The sequence below is a fragment of the Dunckerocampus dactyliophorus genome, chromosome 1 (assembly GCF_027744805.1).
Source record: "Dunckerocampus dactyliophorus isolate RoL2022-P2 chromosome 1, RoL_Ddac_1.1, whole genome shotgun sequence".
NCBI classification, from domain to species: domain Eukaryota; kingdom Metazoa; phylum Chordata; class Actinopteri; order Syngnathiformes; family Syngnathidae; genus Dunckerocampus; species Dunckerocampus dactyliophorus.
Window position 1 is genome coordinate 29,358,591 of NC_072819.1, and position 21,619 is coordinate 29,380,209.

Consider the following 21,619-nt stretch of genomic DNA (forward strand, 5'->3'; position numbering starts at 1 on the left):
GTTGAAAATGCACATGTTGTTCTTAACACATGCTGTGATGATTGTGCCGTATGTGTCTGACGCTAACCGGTGGGGAGAATGTGTTTCCACCCAGACAATACACTGCTCCAGGCTGGCATTCCCAATCAGTGCTAGCTGCTAACCGGCTAGCTTTCCGTCTGATTGCTAACCCGCTCTAGAGCGCAGGGCAGCCCGGTCTTAACAGCTAATAATTTGCTGCCTGATGCTAGCAAGCAAATTAGCCTAGTGGCTAACGTTTACAAACAATCCCCACACCGCACTATTTGTTGTTTGGTTGCTGTGCTCGTCAGAAGCAAAGACATGACACTAGTGGACGCTCACTGAGCACTTACCTTGGAGAGCTTGATCTACAACATCTGTGATTTTTTTGACGAGAGGCTGCAACAACAAACAATAGCAGCAGCAGCAAGCAGAACAATCAGCCAACGTTAGTTAGCCAAATAGTCGCCGCTATAGCCGCAGTGCCACCTGTGTGCCTTTGGTCGTCTGTTCGTGAACGCAGCACCTTTGAGACGATGCTGTCATAAATGATGGAGTTGGAATTAAAAGAGGGAGTAATGTAATGGTAGCCGGGACGCTCAGACTAGTGTGTGTAAGAGGCACTCAGCAGCATGACAGCATCCTTCTTCATGTTGGGGTGAGAGAACTGTTGGGGGGGCTCTCAAAGTTCAGCCGGTAAAATATCGTCACCCACTGGCCAGAAGCGAGAATACCACAACATGGAGGATAGCGTCAACGCCTCCTGTCCTCACACAAATAACACATGACTAAACAGTAAACTATATGTTTGCATTTTGCTGGTGCATTTAATATTATGTGGTCTGATTTATAGTTTTGTAATAATATGCACGCGTGCAAGAATAAATGCTTCGTGGTCCTGCATATAAAAATATTGGTCATCTGACCTGTGCAATTTGCAGACTTTGATCAACAATCTGCAACTACTGTTATTGCAAATGTAGTTGTTTTCTTAAATGTAATTAAGGTCATTAGCATTTATGGTGAGCTGATAACATATCTAATATTATCATTTTGTGGTGGAGTAATTACACGTGTTGGTGCATTTGAAGGACTTTTATGATTGCACAAATATTAATAATACCCTGTGTACAATACATGTACACATCTGGATGTGTTTATTTTTTAATTCATGTTTTATTTTCATTGTGTACTTTAACATTTGTATGTTTGTTCTTGTTTGTAAAAAATGTTGTAGCAAAGTAATTTCGTGCAAAGACACAATAAAATTAAGTACTGTATGTAAAGTGAAGATTATGTTTACGTTCTTTTATGCTCAGTTATTCATTAATATAGTTTGAAGACCACGTGGTTCTGCCACCGGATGTTTGTGCGCTTTTATTTTGGTAAGAAACGTTTCTTTTTCCTATGTGTGACGCTTTGCTTGTAACTCCACAATATAATGACGTAAATTCCTTTTGTATTTGATGTGTTTTGTTTTTAGAGAGCCGGTTCTTTTGGCTCGGCTCCTCAAGCCATCCTCAAATGTTTTGTCTTCATTTACTACCAAATTATGTTTATTGTGTAAAATAAATGACTAATGTTAAAATACATGATATCAAATGTTTACTATTTAAATTGATTTATTTAAATACTCACTGAACACCTACAAAAATATATTATAATAATATATGATAAAATACAAAAACAAAGACCCGTCTCAGTAGACAAGGTCAAATCTCTGCATGAAAATTTCTAAAACTATTTACAATCAAACAACACAATCAAGAAAACACAAATTAAAACGTGCAAAAAAAAAAGAAAAAGCAGCAACCAGGTAACAGTTGTGTCTTTACTGAAAATTGGCATTAAAAAAAAAAAGCTTTGAGGGGCTGATACTGTTTCTCCTTTCTATTATGATGTGAAGTGAGTGAAAACACTTTGAGTTTTGAACTACAAATAAACTTGGTTCTTGGTCTGTTAATTTTAAATTGTCCGAAAATAAAATAATTTATCTCAGCCAGCGCCTCTCAAAGTCTAGATTGCATAATAATTACATCCGGATTCGCCTCCAGCCTCCACCTTTTATCTTGCATTTAGGAGTACTTGTTTAATTCATCACACAACATTCTTCCATCATACCTTCTGACACACTGACAGGTAAGTGAGTCCCAATGAGGCTTGAGTGTAATGAGTAGTAATGGTTTAATTTGATTTGAACATGCATACAAGTTGCAATGGAATACATCACATCACATCTGGCCAACATGGATCCTGCAGCTCTTGAGCACATTCGGTCTGCCTTATCACACCAGGGACAATTAGTCGGCAGCCACGACAACTCCTGACGGGAGATTAGAAAAGCTCTTACTGCGTTGTCGGCCAACATGGGAGCTATGGGTCAGCATCTTGAGCATGTGCTGGCTGTACCGGCACCGGCTCTGGTCTACTCTCCCCTCTGGCACATGTGCCTGTGGCCATACCGCACCCCAAGTCCAACATCCCTCACCCTCCTCGGTTCTCGGGGGAATCGGTCTCTTGTGAACAGTTCCTGCATCCTCCAGTGCTCCTTAGTTTTCGACCAACAGCTGGGTATATGCACCACTGACCTGTCTAAGGTAGCATTTATTATGAGTTTACTAACTGATATGGCTGCTTGGGCTATGGCGGCAGGCAAGCCCGCTACTCTCTCCTCGCTCCCTATTTTTTGATCAGAAATAAGAAAAGTTTTTGATCACCCCATTAGAGGTAGAGAAGCAGGAAGCCAGCTGCTTCATATAAGATAAGATATACTGTAAGTCTCTATTGACTTTATAGTATTAGCCGCCGAAAGTGGTTATGACGAAGTGGCGTTATTTTCTGCAAAGCCCTCAACGTCCGTGTGAAGGACGAGTTGGCGGTGCGAGGCGACACCACCACACTGGACGGGCTTATTGATCTTGCTACTCGCTCGGATAACCGTTTGAGGGAGCGGGACCACACAGAGGAGAAGTCTACCGTCGTCGCGCCGATCCCACGGCCGAGACCGATACCAGTGGCACGCGACACAGAGGACACCTGCCTGGATACTGCCATCGACGACCCCCTAGCTGGATCACCGGCGGTACCCATGCAGCTGGGGGGAAGACGCCTCATCTCTGCGAAGAGATCCCGCCGGTGCCGCCTTCACCTCTGCTTATACTACGACCACCAGATCATCAGGTGCTCCCTAGACCAGCACGTTGACCCAGCTCTCCTCCAGACAATGGGAACCAGAAGCCGCTGGTATCAACAGAGAATTGACCCTCTAGCGGGGATCGATCCAAATGTACTTGCTGTGAGTATGCCAGCAAAGGGCCATTAGCCGGCGGGGAGACGCAGACTAATAAAAGACTAAACTCGCGCCAGGCTCACTGGTCCCTGTTCTGAACAAGATTTATCTTCTCCATCACCTATAGACCCAGCTCACGCAACATCAAGCCAGATGCCTTGTCCAGGGTGTTCGGCCCAGATGAAGAGTACAAGACAAAAACACACAAATTTACACGACTGATTTCTATTTAAAAAGACTATTTTGTAGCTGTATTAAGTTATACATTGGCACAAAAAATCCATCCATCCATCTTTTTTCTATGCCGCTTATCCTCACTAGGGTCACAGGGGTATGCTGGAGCCTATCCCAGCTGACTTTGGGCGAGAGGCAGGGTACACCCTGGACTAGTCGGGCACAAAAGATATAAAATATAATAATAAACAAGCAAAAAAAATTAAAATACAACACAGATATATAATGGAAACCCCCTGTTTGGTTTGATCCATGTCACGTGGTGGATGTTTGATGACGTCTGAGCAGCATGGGGGCACGAGTATCCCGCCTGTAGAGGGTGCTCATCTGCCACACATTCTGATTTGATGAAGATTGAGCGCTGAACACAAATAAATTAGATTTGTTTTCTTTCCCCTTCGCGGCACCCACAAGAGAATGCTGCCCTGGGCAACTGCCCATGTGACCCATAGGTAGAACCGCCATTGCTTATGATGGTGATACTATGACAGGGGTCTCCTATCTCTCCAGGTGATTTTGAGTAGCTCAGCAAAGGTCAAAGACTATTTTCTTTATATTATGACACAAAATAGCACAAAGACAGTGGCCACACTGTTTGAGTGGAGATCTGCTTGGTAAATAGTAGGGGTACAACAATACGTATATCTGTATCGAACCATTCAATACGCATGAAAGCTCAGTGTATCTACAATCGACTACTCTGGCCTAGGTTGCATTGTCAAGCACAGAGCCACTGAGCTCCGCCTCCCACATTCAGATCATGCTGCTGAGAGAAGCTACATACAGGCTAGCTCACCGAAACATGGCTTTCCTGATGGCTGTCCTCCACCCACCATCCTTCAGATCTGGTGTTGGGACCACATTGGATTTCATGTCAAGTATGACCGAGATGGCAAGCCTGTCGTGGACAAAAAAACAACACTATGTCGCAAGTGTCACACAATGCTAAACTCCGTCGGTGGAACTACAGCAAACCTGACACCTCATTTACGCCGACATCACCCCGACGTGAAAACAGCTGGACAAAAACAAGGAACACACATGCTACAAACTTTACCCGGGTCATTAGCACATGATTCGAAGAGGTCGACCGGGCAATAGCTACCTGTATTGCTGTCGACCTGTTTTTTGTTTACCGTAATATGCTGCTGAGAATGTACTCCAGACGATGGGTATGGTATAGCTTTGATTTTGTAAGGATTTATTTCTGTCATATTTACTCAGCTGCTAAGAACGCACCACATGGGTCTAACATCAGATAAATATACTGTATTTGGGTTGTTATTTATTTATTGTTATTATTACATGGTGCGTTTTTGGTCTTATATGGTGCTGAGTGTGTGCAGCAGAGCTGTACTTTTAAGGTGAGAAATATTGTGGCAATTAAACAAAAACTGTAATTAAAAAAGGCAAGGTAATTTGTTTTTTGTAGCGAACCAAACTGATCCATGAATTTTGTGTATCGTTGCACCCCTAGTAAATAGTGTACAATTGAAATGTTGCCAGTAATAAATAAAACAAAAATAGCTGACAGCTCTAACAGTGATAAAAGTTGGAGATCACTTAAACCTGCACACTGAAGTTATTATTTTTTTTAATAAAGATATTTAATAAGTAATATTTAAGTTCACTTTAAGATATTTAATAATGATATTTATTTCTATTATTTTATTCTGTTACTTTTGTTATCTTGAACTGAAAAATTAATGATTGGACAATTTATTTCCCATGTATTCGTATTACTCCAAAACATGTATCAAATTAAATTCAGGTTTGTGTCAAATAATACAAAATTTACACAAATAAAGGCATTTTTTTTATTAAAACAATCCACCCAAGAGTTTATTTTTGAATAATTAACTATTTGCCAGGGGCCCTTGGAATTGTCTAATAGAGGCCTCTGGCCAATAGTACTCATCATAAATAGATTAAAAAATCTACAGTTAATCCATGTGACCAGTATCAGATGAACTCATAGATGATCGGTATCAGAATCCACAGCATAAAACCCTGATAGTTAAATGTGTGATGTGTTTTGCTGCTGCCACTTGGCCCTTGTCACTCTTAACGATTTTTAATCTCAATGAGTTTTTAACCTGTGAAGTAAAGGTCAAATGAAACAAATCAGGTCTAGACACCACAGACAGTGAGATTGTGAGTACAAATATGTCAACCCTATTTATTTTACAAATGCATTAAAATAGTAGGAAATGATGGCCGAATTACTGAAGCATCATTTGCATGTGTTGCTATGCGTTTGCTTGCTGTTGCTTCCTTGCAATTTTTGGACTTTTTTGAGGACACGGTATATAAGGGTTTGATAAGAAACGCACGAGGTGGCTATAGATGAAGACAGGACATTTTCATTTTCCTCAGATAAGGCTCAGCATGCAGCTTGGGGGCCCTAGGCAGTCGCCTAATTCACCTATGGTAGTGGTTCTCAATTATTTTCTGTCATGCTTGGACTGAGGGACAGAAAAGTTTTTGGACGCAGTTTTCTTGCACCACTGCAATGCATTGTGGGTAAAATACAACTCCCTTAGACCTGCAAGGGTAGACCTCACCAAGTTCACGTCAGCTTTTCAGAGAAATAGAACATTTATGACGGCGGCGTGGATTCCCCCGAGGGCAAATGCCTAGGGCAAGTCAGCGACGGCAATTCGACCTGCCATTGGAAGGCAGCCATACTTTATCCTTTCTCTCCCTAGCAGAAAATGGTAAGAGTTGAACATTTTAAACAGTAAGTGAACAAGCTATCAGTAATTGCTGAGCCATGGAGAAGGGGTAGGATTTAAACAAGGTCTGCTTCTTCCTACTCCTTTGCGGACATGTTGAAATGTGCAAGTGTACAAATGCACAAACATTACATTAAAGTACATCACCGGTTAAGCATATCCGTAACCACCATTATTTTTGGACCTAATTGTATAAAGCTTGATTTAGCTTATTACAGTGCGTCACATCGTCTAGGTTACAGCTGAATAAAAAAGGAGGCAGGTTTACATTAAGCTGAAGCGACTGAAATGGAATGGTAAATGAACCAGCTGACAACTCCCAGTGGTGTCATACCACTGGTGAATAGACCTTTATTCATCCTGGCACGGCTTTGCAGTTAAAGAACTAAGACTCTTATACCCATGGAGCCAGAAATGGTGCGTCCCTGAGAGACTGAGGCTCATGTTTCTGCCTCCCACTGGTACTCACATTACATCAAACACTTCAGTGACAGGAGCAGTCACAAGAAGATCCATAGCTGTCACTTCATCTGCTAGGCAGCACCGAATAGTTTGACACTGTTAAATCAACCTGCAATATTATTACGGAACAGCGTGTAAATTGCACCATTAATTTCTAACATCTTGGTAAAATGTATAGCTTTTGAATGGGGGAGTAACAAGATTTCAAACTATATTTTATTATATATCTGCCAACACTTACAGCAACACAAGACTTTGTCAGACACAACACATTGCGCATACACACACACAATACTCTTTCCACTGCTTGAGGCAGTACTAAAGTTACAGTAACTGAAATACTCAGTAGAGGACCAAGAATGACTACAACTCAAGAAAGTTACAAGGCCTCATCCACAGATAGACAGACCTGTACAAAAGGGACAAAGTCAAGAGCAAAAGCATACATTATGAGGATGTGGCTGTACTAGGAGATGCACGGTGCTTCACCATGCTGCTGGCCACATTTTGGACCTCTCTTGGGACACAGCAGGCAACATAGCGTGTCGTTTTAAGTATGAGTGGCGAACACCCAGAGAGGCCTGAAGAGGAAGGGCAAGCTCAGAAGGGGTGCCTGAAGTTCTGGCCAGCAAAACGAGCCTTGTCGCCGAGCTCCTCTTCAATCCTGAATAAGAGTGAGAACAAATTGTCACAATGACCAACAAAACAGCAAATATTGTTATACAGCAGAACCCGTTTATGTCAAACTTTGTGTTGTTGTTTTTACTATTACAAAGTGCTCGCCTAAATCGACATACATGTTCAACTGCTTTTCTCAACATAAATGTTGTATGAATAATCAGTGAGTCCATTTATCTCGACGTGTTGTGGTATTGTCAACTTCCTCAGTCATCCCTCGCTTTATTGCGGCTTTTCAGAAATTAAATATTAGCTGTTTTGTGGTCTATAAGTAAAAGCATATTGCAATACAAGTGAGAGTTTTCCGGTCACTAGATGGCACTAATGACACGTCATGAAGACAGCCATGGCATGTCCCATGTGATAGTGAAAAAAAAAGTTGTACCATTCCACGTGGTAGTGGTCAAATTTTGGCTTCTTAAGTTTAGAAGGAATACATTTGAGGCTAACTGGTTCACTCGCTAGCTTGTTAGCTTGCTAACTAGCGACCGTCTCGAGTCCCTGCAGTGTAAGAGTTGCGCAATGTGTTCTAAACAATGAATAATGGGGGTGTAAAGATGATTATAGAAGTGTTATTTCATGTGTTAAATCATATTTACAAAGCCAAACAGGTTTTCTATGCTCTAACTACTATTCCAATTCAAAACCATTGAACCCTATATTGCAGAAATTCATTTATCGCGGTCGGTTCTGGAACCAATTAACCACTATGAATGAGGGACGCCTGTATCGCTGAGCAGTTTGAACAGACAGCAGCAACATAACTACTGTCTAGTTACACAGCATTAGTGGCTTCCTGTTCAACGCAAAGTACATTTAAAAATAAAAGCATCGATTTTACCACAGAAACTAACAAAATGCACCCAATTCATGTTTTTAGATTGTTAGCCATTAGAAGAGAGATTTTATGTAACCTTTGTTGTCAAGAAATCACCGCATCAGCTCTGTTAGATATGGGTATGAAATATGTGAAAGCAGGATCCAAATAAAATGATGCACAAATATCCAAGTGCTGTACTTTTAAAAGTCTTTTATTAATCGTCCACTGTCATTATCATGTCTCTGCCGCATCTAACATGTAAATATGCGAGCAGTGGCAAGTTTTGCTTTCCGTAATACCGACAACCGTTTATGTCAACGTCAGTTAGTTAGCCAGTCCTAGGGGCACAGACACCGGTGGGTTCGGCTGCACTATACACATTATAGTACAGTATTTTAGGCTGGACTTGCCTGAGTAGCTGGTTGTACTTGGCCAAGCGCTCAGATCGGCAAGGTGCACCAGTCTTAATCTGGAAAAAAACAACAACAAAAAAAAACACTTTTGTTTTGAAAACAAGCACCTTGGGTGTGGCTTCAACAGTCTGCATTCAAGTCTCAACAAGCAGACAGAAATGACATCCACTGTTCTGAAACATCGGCCTTCATGAAGACTGGCAGTACCTGTCCAGTGCAGAGACCGACCACAAGGTCAGCAATGAACGTGTCTTCGGTCTCTCCAGAGCGGTGGCTGACCATCACACCCCAGCCATTGCTCTGGGCCAACTTGCAGCTATAAGAAGAACATATGCACGTAAGCTTTGTTTGGTTGTGGGGAACAGGTGTGCCTCAACTGTAGTGTTGCCAACACATACGCCTGCAGGGACTCTGTGACTGAGCCAATTTGGTTGACTTTAAGCAGCAGGCAGTTGCAGGACTTTTCAGCCACGCCCTTGGCGATACGCTTGGGGTTGGTGACTGTGAGGTCATCGCCCACCACCTGGATGTTGGTGTTGGCTGTGAATTTGGTCCACGCCTCCCAATCATCCTGGTCGAAGGGATCCTCGATGGATACAACTGTGAGGGACACAAGGCATTGTTGTTCACAAGGCAGATCATAATACACTGGACATTGGAACAAGTGTTGCAAGGTGTGGCAAAAACAAAAAACAACAACCTTAGTTCATGGTAGAGATAGACTTGCTATTTTTACTTCAAAATGGGAATTGAGTTTGACCCAAAACATGCAAACATCTGCAGACAAGTGGTGGCTGTGGTGGTGTCACATAATAAAATGTTGGAAGCAGTAGATAGATACAGTACTCTAGCCAGGCTTTGATGTCATGGCCGACACCGCATGATATACTCCTACAGGTATATGATATCTGCAGACAAATAGATGCTGGCTATTCTGGCCTGTTGGTTATTTTTGAAAAGAAGTATAGGGCGTCCATAATATCTCTACAATTTCATCTACTACACATGCAAATGAAAACTAATCTGTAGGAAATATAACAATGAGAAGTAGATATTGAAGTTTATTTCAATGTACGGGAAACCATTTGACCCCTTCAAAAGAAGTCCAGGAGAGTTATCTGGTGACAAGAATGAAATGGAAAAAACAAAAAGGATGTACACGTATTTCGCATCGTTTAGCAAGCCAAACGTTGTGCACATACCATTCTAAACGGGTGTTCACATGTACTGAAAACAGAAGTAAATGTGAAAATTGTGCCATCATGGGAACGAAATTTACAATAGTCTTTCCTTCTCCCATTATAAAACAGGTAGTTTGTCATGTTTTTAACATGACTATCAGGAGCAAAATATAGTGTGAGGAGTTAAAACACCCACCAGGGTAATCTTTGACAAAGCTCTTGTAGAGGTCAGCCAGCTTGTCGGAGGAGATGTAGCGGCTGGGGTCATCGGGAGACTTGAAGTCCAGGTCGTACTTGCCACCTTTGTAGAACTCAGAGGCAGCCACATCCATGCCGATGACAATCTGGTCAGTGTAGCCAGCCTTGCCAATGGCATTTTTCAGCAACTCCAACGCTTAAATAACCATAATAATAAGATAAGAAAATGTAAACATCCACCAATTAATGGCCATCTATTTTTATGCTCTCTGTGATGGTTGCTTTTTAGTACATTGACCTGACACTGGACTATGTGGCTGGCAGCAAATGCATTGGACTTGAAGCCTTAATTTAGCAACCATATGTCAGCCTGAGAGTGACATGAGTGAAGTAGCTTCCTGGGCATCCAAGAATATAATGCTTAAAGACCCTTTGGAATGTTGAGGATGCATGACAGCAGCAGTCAATAATCGCCCTCTCCCCTAAAATAACAGTTTTGTCTCACCTTCCTTGTTCTCCAGGATGTTGGGTGCAAAGCCCCCCTCATCTCCCACATTGGTGGCATCCTTGCCGTATTTCTCCTTGATAACATTCTTCAGGTTGTGGTAGACTTCAGCACCAATACGCATGGCCTCCTTGAAGCTGCTGGCACCCACAGGCAAGATCATGAACTCCTGCATGGCCAGCTTGTTGCCCGCATGGGAGCCACCATTGATGACATTGAATGCCTAAAAGCAACACGGGATCCACATTAGATTATTCATATTTAGCCCTCTCTTGGCTACCCTACTTGAATTATCATTACGCTCACAGGCACAGGGAGGATGACTTCAGGGTTGCCAGCCAGGTCAGCAATATGGCGGTAGAGCGGCACACCCTTCTCAGCTGCACCAGCCTTGCACACAGCCAGGGACACGCCCAGGATGGCATTAGCACCAAATTTAGCTACGGTGAGACAAACACATATAGTTCAACATTTGATTCCTTTCAACATAGCACAGGATGTACATAGCACTGCATCGGGCATCTTACATTTGTTCTCTGTTCCATCCATGTCCAGCATCAGCTTGTCAATCTTCTCCTGTTCCCGAACGCTCACATCCTGGATTCCACATAACCACAAAAGTCATTTCAATGTGAAAATGCAAAAGTGGGAATCAGGCCTTTTGTATTAAATCTCAATAGATATGCAAGAAAACACAATTGTTAGAGAAGTCGCAACATCTCACAATTATACATGTCATTTGGCAGCATGTGTTAGTCCACACAAAGCATACACTTAGGATCTCAATCAAATACAGTATTTAGTCTTTTCAGGAATTGTTATGTGCAGTATATTAGTCAGACAATAAATGGTCCTACCTTGCTAACCAGTGCAGGTGCAATTGTTTTATTGATATGCTCAACAGCTTTTGAGACACCTGCAAAGGACAAGCAGACCATAACTGACCCAGGCTGAAGAGGACCATGCAGAGCAGGGGAGGAAGATGACCACAGAACATGCCACCAATGCGTAATCGTACTAGGTCGTCAGTTATTTTGACAATTAAAGAGAAACGCTGAAATGCATCTGTATGTATGTATTAGGTTTTACATCTCCATCTCTGAAGCAGATATATATTTGTCTCAGTACACTGCCAATATGAGGAATAGGTTATATAAATATTAAAGGATATGTTTAAGGCATCTCCTGATGCAACATAATACCATTTGCTCCAACTAAGATGCAATACAATTTGGACGTCCGGTCAACGGCTGCATGGGGTAGACGCAAGAGCGAGAGGTCCAGTTCTTTACCATTTTCACTCCTTCACTCCTCATTCCACCAACCCGTTTGCGCTTATGTAGAGTTTACTTTTATTTTACCCACGTTTTCTTCAAATGGCATCACTCTGTGGCAGACCAATGGCAGAAAATGACCTGCCTACTAGCCTGACGATGGAGGCCATTTCCGAGCTAGCCGGTGACTTTAAAGAATCTTTTAAAACAGGTGGAAAATAAATTTCCACCGTGAGCGAACATGGCCAGCGACTTTTCTTCTTTGAGCTTGCATCAGACGACCTGAGCCGGCGTGTGACGGAATTGGAAAACATCTGTTCACGTTAAATGGCATGGTGGAGGGGCCAGCACTCAGGTGTCACAACCTTTTAATCTTCACCCCGGAACGAGACAACAGTGTCCCTTAAACCCCTTATGCTTTAATATGGCCATAGAATCCCTTGCCTGTCCACAAGGGGGCGCCGGCATTGGTGAACACAACTTCCCATTTAAGATTGTGGAAAACAAATGTACTTATTTGGGTATTACAGTTACAAAAAAGCACAAGTGTCTTTTCAAAGAATTTTTTTTGACCCTATTGAACAACAGGATGCAGTGCCTGACGCAATGGTCACCCCTTTCCACTATACTGGCCATCCCAATCTTTATTCCAAAGTCTTTTTTCGACACTCTAGACCTTTCTATATATGGAAGGGTACGCATCCCAGGTTGAATAAAATCCATCTCCAAAAATCTACCCAAGAGGGGGCGATGGCGCTGCCTAATTTTCGTCGTTATTACTGGGCAGCCAATATTTAGTGGGTTACATTTTGGTCGCATTATCAGCATCTTCCTGACTGTCCGACATTGGTGGAGATGGAGTTGGATATGGCTAAAAACTTCTCTATTCCAGCACTACTTGGATCTGCACTCCCTGTTCCGCCAAACAAACATATCGATAATCCAGAGGTCTGGCATATTGTACGTTGAGGGTGTGCAGGGTTCCCCCCCTAGGATTTTTTAAGGTGTGGTGGTAGGCTGCATGGGACTGCCGCCGCTGTGTTGTGTCGCTGCTGTGTCTGCAATTTTTTTTATTATGACAATTTTTATGACTTAATTATTTATTTAACGTTTTTCAACAACCATCATCACAACATGAACCAAGAACATTGCAAAACTTTTTATTTAATGGCAAAGTTGCTGAGAGCAATTAAAGTGAGTGTTTAAAACGTTGAGCCTCCTATCGTCACCTGACCTATTTAGTCCAATAGTACAACACTGTGTGCTATTGGACACAAACCTGCTTTAGAGTAAAACTAATACGTGGGAAATGAATTATTCAATAATATATATTTTTTTAGTTCAAAATAACTTTTAAATTAAAATAAAATAAAATGTAAATATTTTTGTTATAGAAATGTGTGGTATATAAAGAGTATAAATTGAAAGTCCAAGGTTATGATAGCACAGGTGTAGACACCTTGCAACATTATTAAAGCTACTTCAGATAGCAAAAGAGTAAGATTTTTAAGTGACAAGTGAAGTGTTAAGTTAAAAATTAAGTTAGCATGAATGTGAACGCCACTTCTGGCTCAACCGTGATCTAGCTAGCTACCACCAGCAAGGCAGTGCAAACGGGTAAAAGCCGCCAGAATGGAATGGAATGGAATGAGATTAAAACATGAGCGATCACACACACACACGCACACGCACACACACACACGCACACTCAGATAGTCTTTGCGTGTGACAAGCTGTCGTCAATAGACTACACATTCTACGAACAATTTTTTAAATTTGCACGATAATAAGGAACTAGTGAACGTCAACACAAGATGCGAGTACCACGACATTAGCAAGAGCCGACACGACAGACAGGCGAAATGGGCAATTCTGATGAGGTGGAAGGATGCTGCCCCGCCTACGCACGCTCAATGGCTGAGAGATGTCATGTCCCGCTTAAATTTAGAGAAAATACACTACTTAAATTTAACTGAGCCCCCCAATCTAATTTCCTCTCTCTTTCCCATTTATTGTCACCTAATGTTTTGCTCGTTTATTCATTTGCTCTGGCTTTCTTACATTTAATTGTCATATCCTCCCAGATCAAAACCGGACTTCCGACTGCTGGTTGGTCTTTTGTGGGAGCGCACTACTTAATTTAGGATTCTGTCTCTTTTGGCTGTGCGTGGCCTGCTTTTTTTCCTCTCTTTGGTTGTTTTAGTTATTTTTGATTTTCTCTTGTTCTCTTTCCAGACTTCCTGTATACACTTGTTTGTGATTTTGTGAAAAGTCAATAAAAATATTTCTGATAAAAAAAGATGCAATACAATTTGAAAAAAAAAAAAAAATGAAGAAACCATGAAGTTGTGATACTTTTGTTTTTTTGATGGAGCTCACAGTTGAAACCAAGTTAAAAGAGGCTGGAGAGGTGCTCTGTTTTCCCAAAGTCTTGCTGTTTAATGGGTCTTGAATCCATCTCATTATCTCAGTGACACAGCTTTTCCAATTTGGGCCATCTCATCTTCGACAAGTATTGGGTATTGGTTATTTTCCCTCATCCCTAATGTGTATGAACCTTAAAATAATCCCAGATACTGTTATCCAGCAGACTTCCTTTCCCATTCCTCACAGCTCATTGTACAAGCAACTTGCATCATCACCTTTGACACCAATAAAGGCAATGTAGATTGGAACACAGTAAGTAAATTACTACATTACTGTATTTTTTCTTCTTCTATTGGATTACTGTTTATTAGCAGTCTGGCAAGATATAGTTATCATGACAGTACAATTGTTGTATTTAAAAAAAATAACCTTCTACACCCCCATCTACATTCATTTGTTAGTTTTATGAAGTTAAGTTTTCAAAAGCAAACACATTCTTCATGCTGCCGAGCACAAAGAGATGTTAGTTCAAACCTTCGTTACACACTCTTTACCTGGTTACACAATGCAGGGGCCAAGAATTCGTTAACATATTTTACTGCTCTTTTGACTCCTAACAGGAGGAAGATGGAGGAGTTGGAAAAAGACGAGGACAGAGACGGAATGTGAAGTGTGTTGAAAACAGAGAAGTCACATCAAGTTTTTACCTTTGCCCATGTAGCGAGTTTTGTCATTGTCACGGAGCTCCAGCGCCTCATAAATGCCAGTGGAGGCACCACTGGGCACTGCAGCTCTGAACAGACCTGAGTGGCAGAGAGGACATTTTTAAGCTTGGAAAGTGCTCATGGCCCAAAAAGACTGGCTTTAGGTATATTAACACAAGTTACCAGTGGCATGAATATATTTGTATTTTAACGTTGTCATATTCACTTATGCACTTGATAAATTGAAGAATTTCCATGTGACAACATATATGAACAGAGTATATGCTTATGTCTAAGGATGCATGACATTTAAATAATGAAAATGGCAGTTAACGACGCTAAGGTTCACTGTTTTCCCTGCAGTGACAAACAGACCATGTAAAAAGTGCTGGCTGTGGTGCAGTGCACTGTTATGTAACAAGGCCATACGAGGGATCAACTGAGCATGTGCAGTGCATCTGTGAAAGCCTGTCAATCCCTGTATGGGTGAAGGAAGCAAAAATCTATTCAGTTTGACCAATGGACTGGCAAAGAGGGTCGGTGGTGTGGAATCTAATGCATAATAGCTGCCATCTAGGCCACAAGCTGCAATTTGGGAAATGTGTTGTGTATTTTATATCTTTATTCAGATAGTCTTTTGGAGCTTAACAGTGCTGCTGAAATTCCATCCCTCTATCAACACACAAGCACAGCATTGTGCCTGACCGGGAGGCTGCTTATGTAACAGAGAATTGCTTATATGACAGACAGACATAAACTCACCTAAGATAAAAGGATGAGAAATCAGACTGACCTGCCTTGAAAGGCGATCCAATACAGTACAGAAAGGGGAGGAGGCCATTTGCCAAACGGCAGCACTTAGCAACCATCCCATACAAATGAAGAGCCGTTTCTGAGCCACCTCACTTCCATGTCAGTGGTCATTTAGGTTGCTTCATTGACATTCACAGGACTTTTTCTGGGGTTAGTTAGTCTTTTGTTTCAGCCCTCACTGGTATTCCAGCCAAATGTTATTCACAGTAGCTGAATGTGAACCATACTCGTTCGTACAAGCATGCTGCTCCGCACTATTATCATGAAGCCCTTTCCACTGCAGCATCATTATCATCTACACAAGACTGCTACCACATACAATCAGTAGTTGGCCAGTGTTCACCACTGAACAGACTCATGTTATCTGTGCTCTCTGAGGGGAATCATTACAGTGGCCTGAGTGATGTTACATGTGCTATTTTCACATGCTCAAAGAGCTGAGCTCACCCCACTGGGCCTTAAATTGGGTAATTGCTAACAGCAAAGGCAAACCGCTTCACAATTTATTCCCAAAGGATTCCAATTAACTACAAAAATGATATTAAGAAGTTTTGATTTCACTTCAGCACCAGTTATGACTAAATAATTTGATGACAAAGGATAAATCAGACAAAATATCAATAGACAGAATCTGCACAATTAATTCATTAATACAGATTTCATTGTAAAATGCAGTCCTGATAAGACCACGAGCTTTGTGTAATTATGTAGCATTACTCATTATTTCTTTTAATCCTAAAAACAATTTGCTCATATAATCTTCAATTTAAATAGAAAAGCATAATCCCTATTCGATTAAGTATCTTTTTGCATGCTTAATGTGAAAGAATATAGTTTTGCAGTCAATGTATCGTTATTGTCAATATGGTGGTATTATTGTTATGAATTACTCTGCTTGCAGTTAACTAGATGATCCACATTATTTTTTCCAATTACTATACACAACGTTAAATATTTAAACAACCGCACAGTACCTTTCTTGGTGTAGAGATCAACCTCCACAGTGGGGTTGCCACGGGAGTCAAAAATTTCACGAGCGTGGATCTTCAGGATGGACATGGTTGTGGATCTGCAGAAAATTGCAGGAGACAGAAGTCAGAATACAGACATGCTTGATCATCCTCCGCTCCTAACTCACCAAATTAAATTGCTTAGAGCAGCAGTAAGTGAGCAAAAACTAAACATCTACCTTTAAATACTATGCCTCTGCCCACTGGAGCCAACTCTGAAGTTTGCAGAACCACATGTATAAGTCACAGCAGGTGTGGCTTAACTGCATATATTTATTCTATATAGGATTGTGAAATGCTTGCAAAAGTGGAAAAATCCCCTTACATATGAGACAATAGGTCAATAGTTTTTGTTATCTTTATACTGATAAGCTGTTAAAGACTAGTGTCACGGTTTAACCCAGCGGTAACTTTGTTATCAAGTCGCACTCAAATAGTGGAGGTCACAGAAGGTTTTAAACCAGACTGAGCCCTTCTGTTCTATTGATTGTCATTAGTTCTAACCCGTTTTACTTGAATTCATTCACCAATAAACCTATTATGAATGCATGAGTGGACGCTACATGCACCATCACTTTGGCAGTGTCTACACCTAACTTAAGTGTACAAGTTTTACCATTTTAAAGAATTCCTGTTCGTATTGTGCTTGCAGGACTAAGACTACAGTCCAACAAAAAATGTATTTCCATTTAACCAGCATTCAGGTATCATCAATTCTACCAAGTTTAGGTTGTCATTGACCACTATCTTTTCTCTGATTTGGAGAAACCAATAAAATAGAACCCTATATTCCCAATAAGGAAGGTATAGCACCACTTTTTGTTTTTTGTACAAAAATATTAGTAACCCAACCCAACTTTGAAATAAAATCACTCGCACCATAACCAAAACAACAGTGAACCAACTACCAACACAAACCTACAAAGAGACAAGGAGAATAATGCTTTAAATAATTCACCCATCAATATGAAGAATATTTTCTAGATATTCGCAACTATGATTAAGTGTTATATTAATTTACTAGAAAGTTGACCAAGAAGCAAATTTTTGTTTGCTGTATGACTACAGAAGAGAGCAAAGTAAAATGGCACCCACAGATAAATTATCATGCATAGCGCATAAGTTTTGTGGCGTTTTCTGATCACCCACACTGTTTATTCTCAACATAGGTAATAAAATCAAGTTGATTGCACCTTAAGTGAAGTTAGCCTAGCAGGCCTTAAAAAGATGTTTTTCTTCATTTTCTCAAACTGCTGTGCCTACCCCGAATCCTATTCGTGTTTGCAGTGCAGTGTTTTTTGTTTGTGTAACCTGCCTGTTTCAGCCAGCACTATGCTGGGATCTAACACTGCACCTTTAAAAAGGGAGTAAGTAGACGGCGCTGACCGCTGGGCCAAAACCCTGGACTGTCAACCCAGCATTCACCACAGCTCTTAAAGGGAAAGTTCGGATTTTTGGACATGAAGTTGTATGACATCCCCATCAGCATTGTAGTCCAATAACAGCGACTTACCCCCCCACTTGGTTTCCTAAGTCCAGTTCTGGTCAGATTTCTGATGAAGAAGAACGTAGTTCCACTTAGTTGCTGGGGACAATTAAGTAAAGAGTTTGGCTTCTCAAAACAATAAGCGTTCAAAAGATGAATACATTTGCATCACAAAAATGCCTTCTCAAAAATATCGACGCAGCGTTGCGGCCATCTTGTTTACGTATGTGTTCCACAGCGGAAGAAGATGCAAGTGTCTTCATCACATTCACATGAACGCACAGGCGACAGTGCGCGGGGATACGGCGGGAGACAGATATAACGTTTTGTGAGGTTTGAGTTATTGAGAAGGCATTTTTGTGATGCAAATGTTTTAATCTTTTGAACGCGTATTGTTTTTAGAAGCCAAACCCTTTACTTAATTTTCCCTAGCAACTAAGTGTAACTACATTCTTCATCACAGAAATCTGACCAGAATTGGACTTAGGAAACCAAGTGGGGGGGTAAATTGCTATTATTGGACTACAATGCTGATGGATATGTCATACAACTTCATGCCAAAAAATCCGAACTATCCGTTTAAGGCAAATGGCGTGAGGTTTTACAAACGTATACTTGTGCAGGCTGGCATCCGTTAACACTTAGAAAAGCAAGATGGCAGTACAAAATGGTACTCACAGATAAATCACGCATGAGGATTTTTAAGGCAGAATTCATACACATTTGAATACATTCTCACCATAAATGTTTCGCAGTCACAGACAGCATTTGAATAACAGTTTGAGGGGAAACATCATGATTAATAATGCAACATAAAAGGTGAGAATCAAACCTGGTTTATATAAACGGCGAGAAGGTTTTGAAAGCTATGACTCTTAACAAACCACTGATTTGTGTAACGTGATGCCGTAATGTCATTGTGTAATAGAAACAGCAATATTAGTAATTCCAGTCGACACGCCCCCGTGCGCCATGTTTGCAGCAAGCAACTGGTGTCGCCTATAAAATTGTCCGACGAGCTTCCTCTCCAACGTTCGGCAGCACATTTAAGAGACTACAGGAAATATGCAACATGACGCCCGTTTCTGACACACACTGCAGTTCTAAAAATGGGGTCTGAGCTCGCCAGCTGGTGGTCTTAATTTAAAAATAGATGCCGGGTACAAACTACTCAGCAGAAGTGAGGAACCAACTAGCGAAAACCGGACATGCACAAAACGACCCCAAATCGTCAAGGGCAATACTGAAAAAAACACACAAAAATGCCGTTATAAAGGAAGACATAAAATTACACAACAGACACTGAAATTGGATAATAGAATGACAGTGAATTTCTGCGACCATAAAATGACGCAGTAAATGGAAAAAGAAATACTTACCTTTCCGGCCTAACTGTGTGCAAGGACGATGGTGTCTCTCTGGTGCAGGCAGGCAGACAAGGCGCTCGTGACGTGCCGGGCTGGAGAATAAGTGGACAGACTCGAGACGGAACCGAGCCACGGAGCCACGCCATTGGCTGAGAGCTGGTCACGTGGTACATGAGTTCGCGGTGGGCCGCACGTTCGCCATCACTGCTGCGGTTGCACAAGTGACGAAGAGGAAGAGGAAGATGAACTTGGCAGTCGTGCTCGAATAAACGTGATTGAATTGTAGTTCTGGTGCATCATGGGAAATGTAGTATTTATCGTATTACAGGCTCAGGCTGGTGAATGAGGAGAGATGACGCAGGATGTGTACGTGCAGACAGGCAGGATGTCCTTTGCAGTGTTCATGTTTTTCTGGGCATTCACACTTTCTTTCCCATCAGGAGTTAAAAATACTAAGATAGTGGATTTGTAATTGGACATTCATGGAGACCATGCAATTACTGTACATGCCATGTACAGTATCGATACCCTTAAACAAATGTGCATCCGACACAAGATTATGCAAAAGCATCATGAGGTATCATGAGGTGAGGCATACATGAAAACACTTAATCTATTTACCTTTTATTCGTATTTGTCAAACAATGACTGCAATATTATTGAACAAAGGGGCCACATCTGTGCAGGATATATTTTTTTTTGCCGCATCCTATGGTCTGCTACAGTGACCTTGGCGCTGGACTTGTGTGTGGCTGCGCCATCTACAGTTCGCTGTGAACCATAACAGTACATGTAAGTATTGTGCAGGGCATTTTTTTCCACTTTTGGCCTGACATTCATCATACATCAGGGATTTCAGCACATTTCAGAAGATGAAAAACTGAACTTTCCGTATGTAAATTCATGCCTTCCATAATTGCTGATGATTCTAAACAGAACGTGAAGACATAAGGAAGGTTATTACTGTGCGAACACATCCAAGACTGGATCTAGCATAAACATCATTGACACTGGAGTAGACTATTAAGTATAATTTGGGAAATATAAATAAATCAGTTCCTTGGTCAAACTTTCATCATCATAAAACTTTTATTACCCATACAGGCAATATTTTAAGTAACATTCTTAACTATTGTAAATGTGTCAAAAGAAGTTAACCACTTTAATATTGTAATGTACATGCCTTACACATATTTTCCATTTGTAACATTTGTCATACTAGTGTAAAAACAATTTAACCAAACACTGCTGTATAGTCACCTTGTCTTGTCCTTGTTTTGGAAAAACTCACAAAGAAACCCAAAAGCCGAACATGTGCTTAGATTTGTAGCTCCAAAGATTTAATGATCGTTATTTATAGATGTAAAATGAATAGTGCTATTTATGTAGTTATTTTGTCTAGTCAGTCTTAGCTAACTGTGTCTGCCAACTCTCCCTGTTCTTTCCCTGCATTGTGGGGCAGTGGCGCATTCTGCAACAAGTGGTTCAGACAAATAAATCAAGCAATTCAATGAATCTTATTGCTGAGCCTGCTCTATGTAAGTAAGTTTTATCATGAATCATATTGAAAATTTGTTGTCTCATTGGTCAACCGTGTTGAGCAAATTACTTTACATTTTTTTAAATGATTGCCCCCTAAACCTAATAACTGGTTGAGCCACCATTAGCAGCAACAATTACAATCAAGTGTTTGTGATAACTTGCAATGAGTCTCTTACAGCGCTGTGGAGGAATTTTTGGCCCACTCGTCTTTGGAGAATTGTTGTAATTCAGCCACATTGGAAGGTTTTCCAGCATGAACTGCCTTTTTAAGGTCATGCCACAGCATCTCAATAGGATTCAGGTCAGGACTTGGACTAGGCCACTCCAAAGTACTCATTTTGTTTTTCTTCAGCCATTCAGAGGTGGACTTGCCGGTGTGTTTTGGATCATTGTCCTGCTGCAGAACCCAAGTTCCTTTCATCTGTATCATACTGTCAGGGTTCTCCAGACAAAGATAATCATGTCTTTTTCTGTCTAAATCCTGGTGTATCCAAGGCATCAAATTAGTGCTCACAAAAGTCGACATGATCTATTACACCAT

The 21,619-nt window shown here is 41.1% G+C and overlaps 2 protein-coding genes across 2 annotated transcripts in view; both read right to left on the reverse strand.

Moving 5' to 3' along the window:
• rerea (arginine-glutamic acid dipeptide (RE) repeats a) overlaps window positions 1–656 on the reverse strand; it is a 200,797-nt gene extending 200,141 nt beyond the window's left edge. Inside the window, exon 1 of the mRNA XM_054768130.1 lies at window positions 354–656. The gene's annotated coding sequence lies outside the window, so the exon portion shown is untranslated. The remainder of the gene's footprint in view (window positions 1–353) is intronic.
• Window positions 657–6,918: 6,262 nt separating this feature from the next.
• Window positions 6,919–19,744, reverse strand: eno1a (enolase 1a, (alpha)). Its single transcript, XM_054787690.1, has 12 exons — window positions 19,549–19,744; window positions 16,648–16,742; window positions 14,864–14,959; window positions 11,373–11,431; window positions 11,043–11,112; window positions 10,822–10,955; window positions 10,516–10,738; window positions 10,009–10,206; window positions 9,030–9,231; window positions 8,839–8,947; window positions 8,629–8,687; window positions 6,919–7,384 (listed from the first exon to the last, which is right to left on the reverse strand). The coding sequence occupies exons 1-12, from the start codon at window positions 19,707–19,709 to the stop codon at window positions 7,321–7,323; spliced, it is 1,470 nt and encodes a 489-aa protein (XP_054643665.1). The 5' UTR covers window positions 19,710–19,744; the 3' UTR covers window positions 6,919–7,320.
• Between the last annotated feature and the right edge of the window lie 1,875 nt (window positions 19,745–21,619).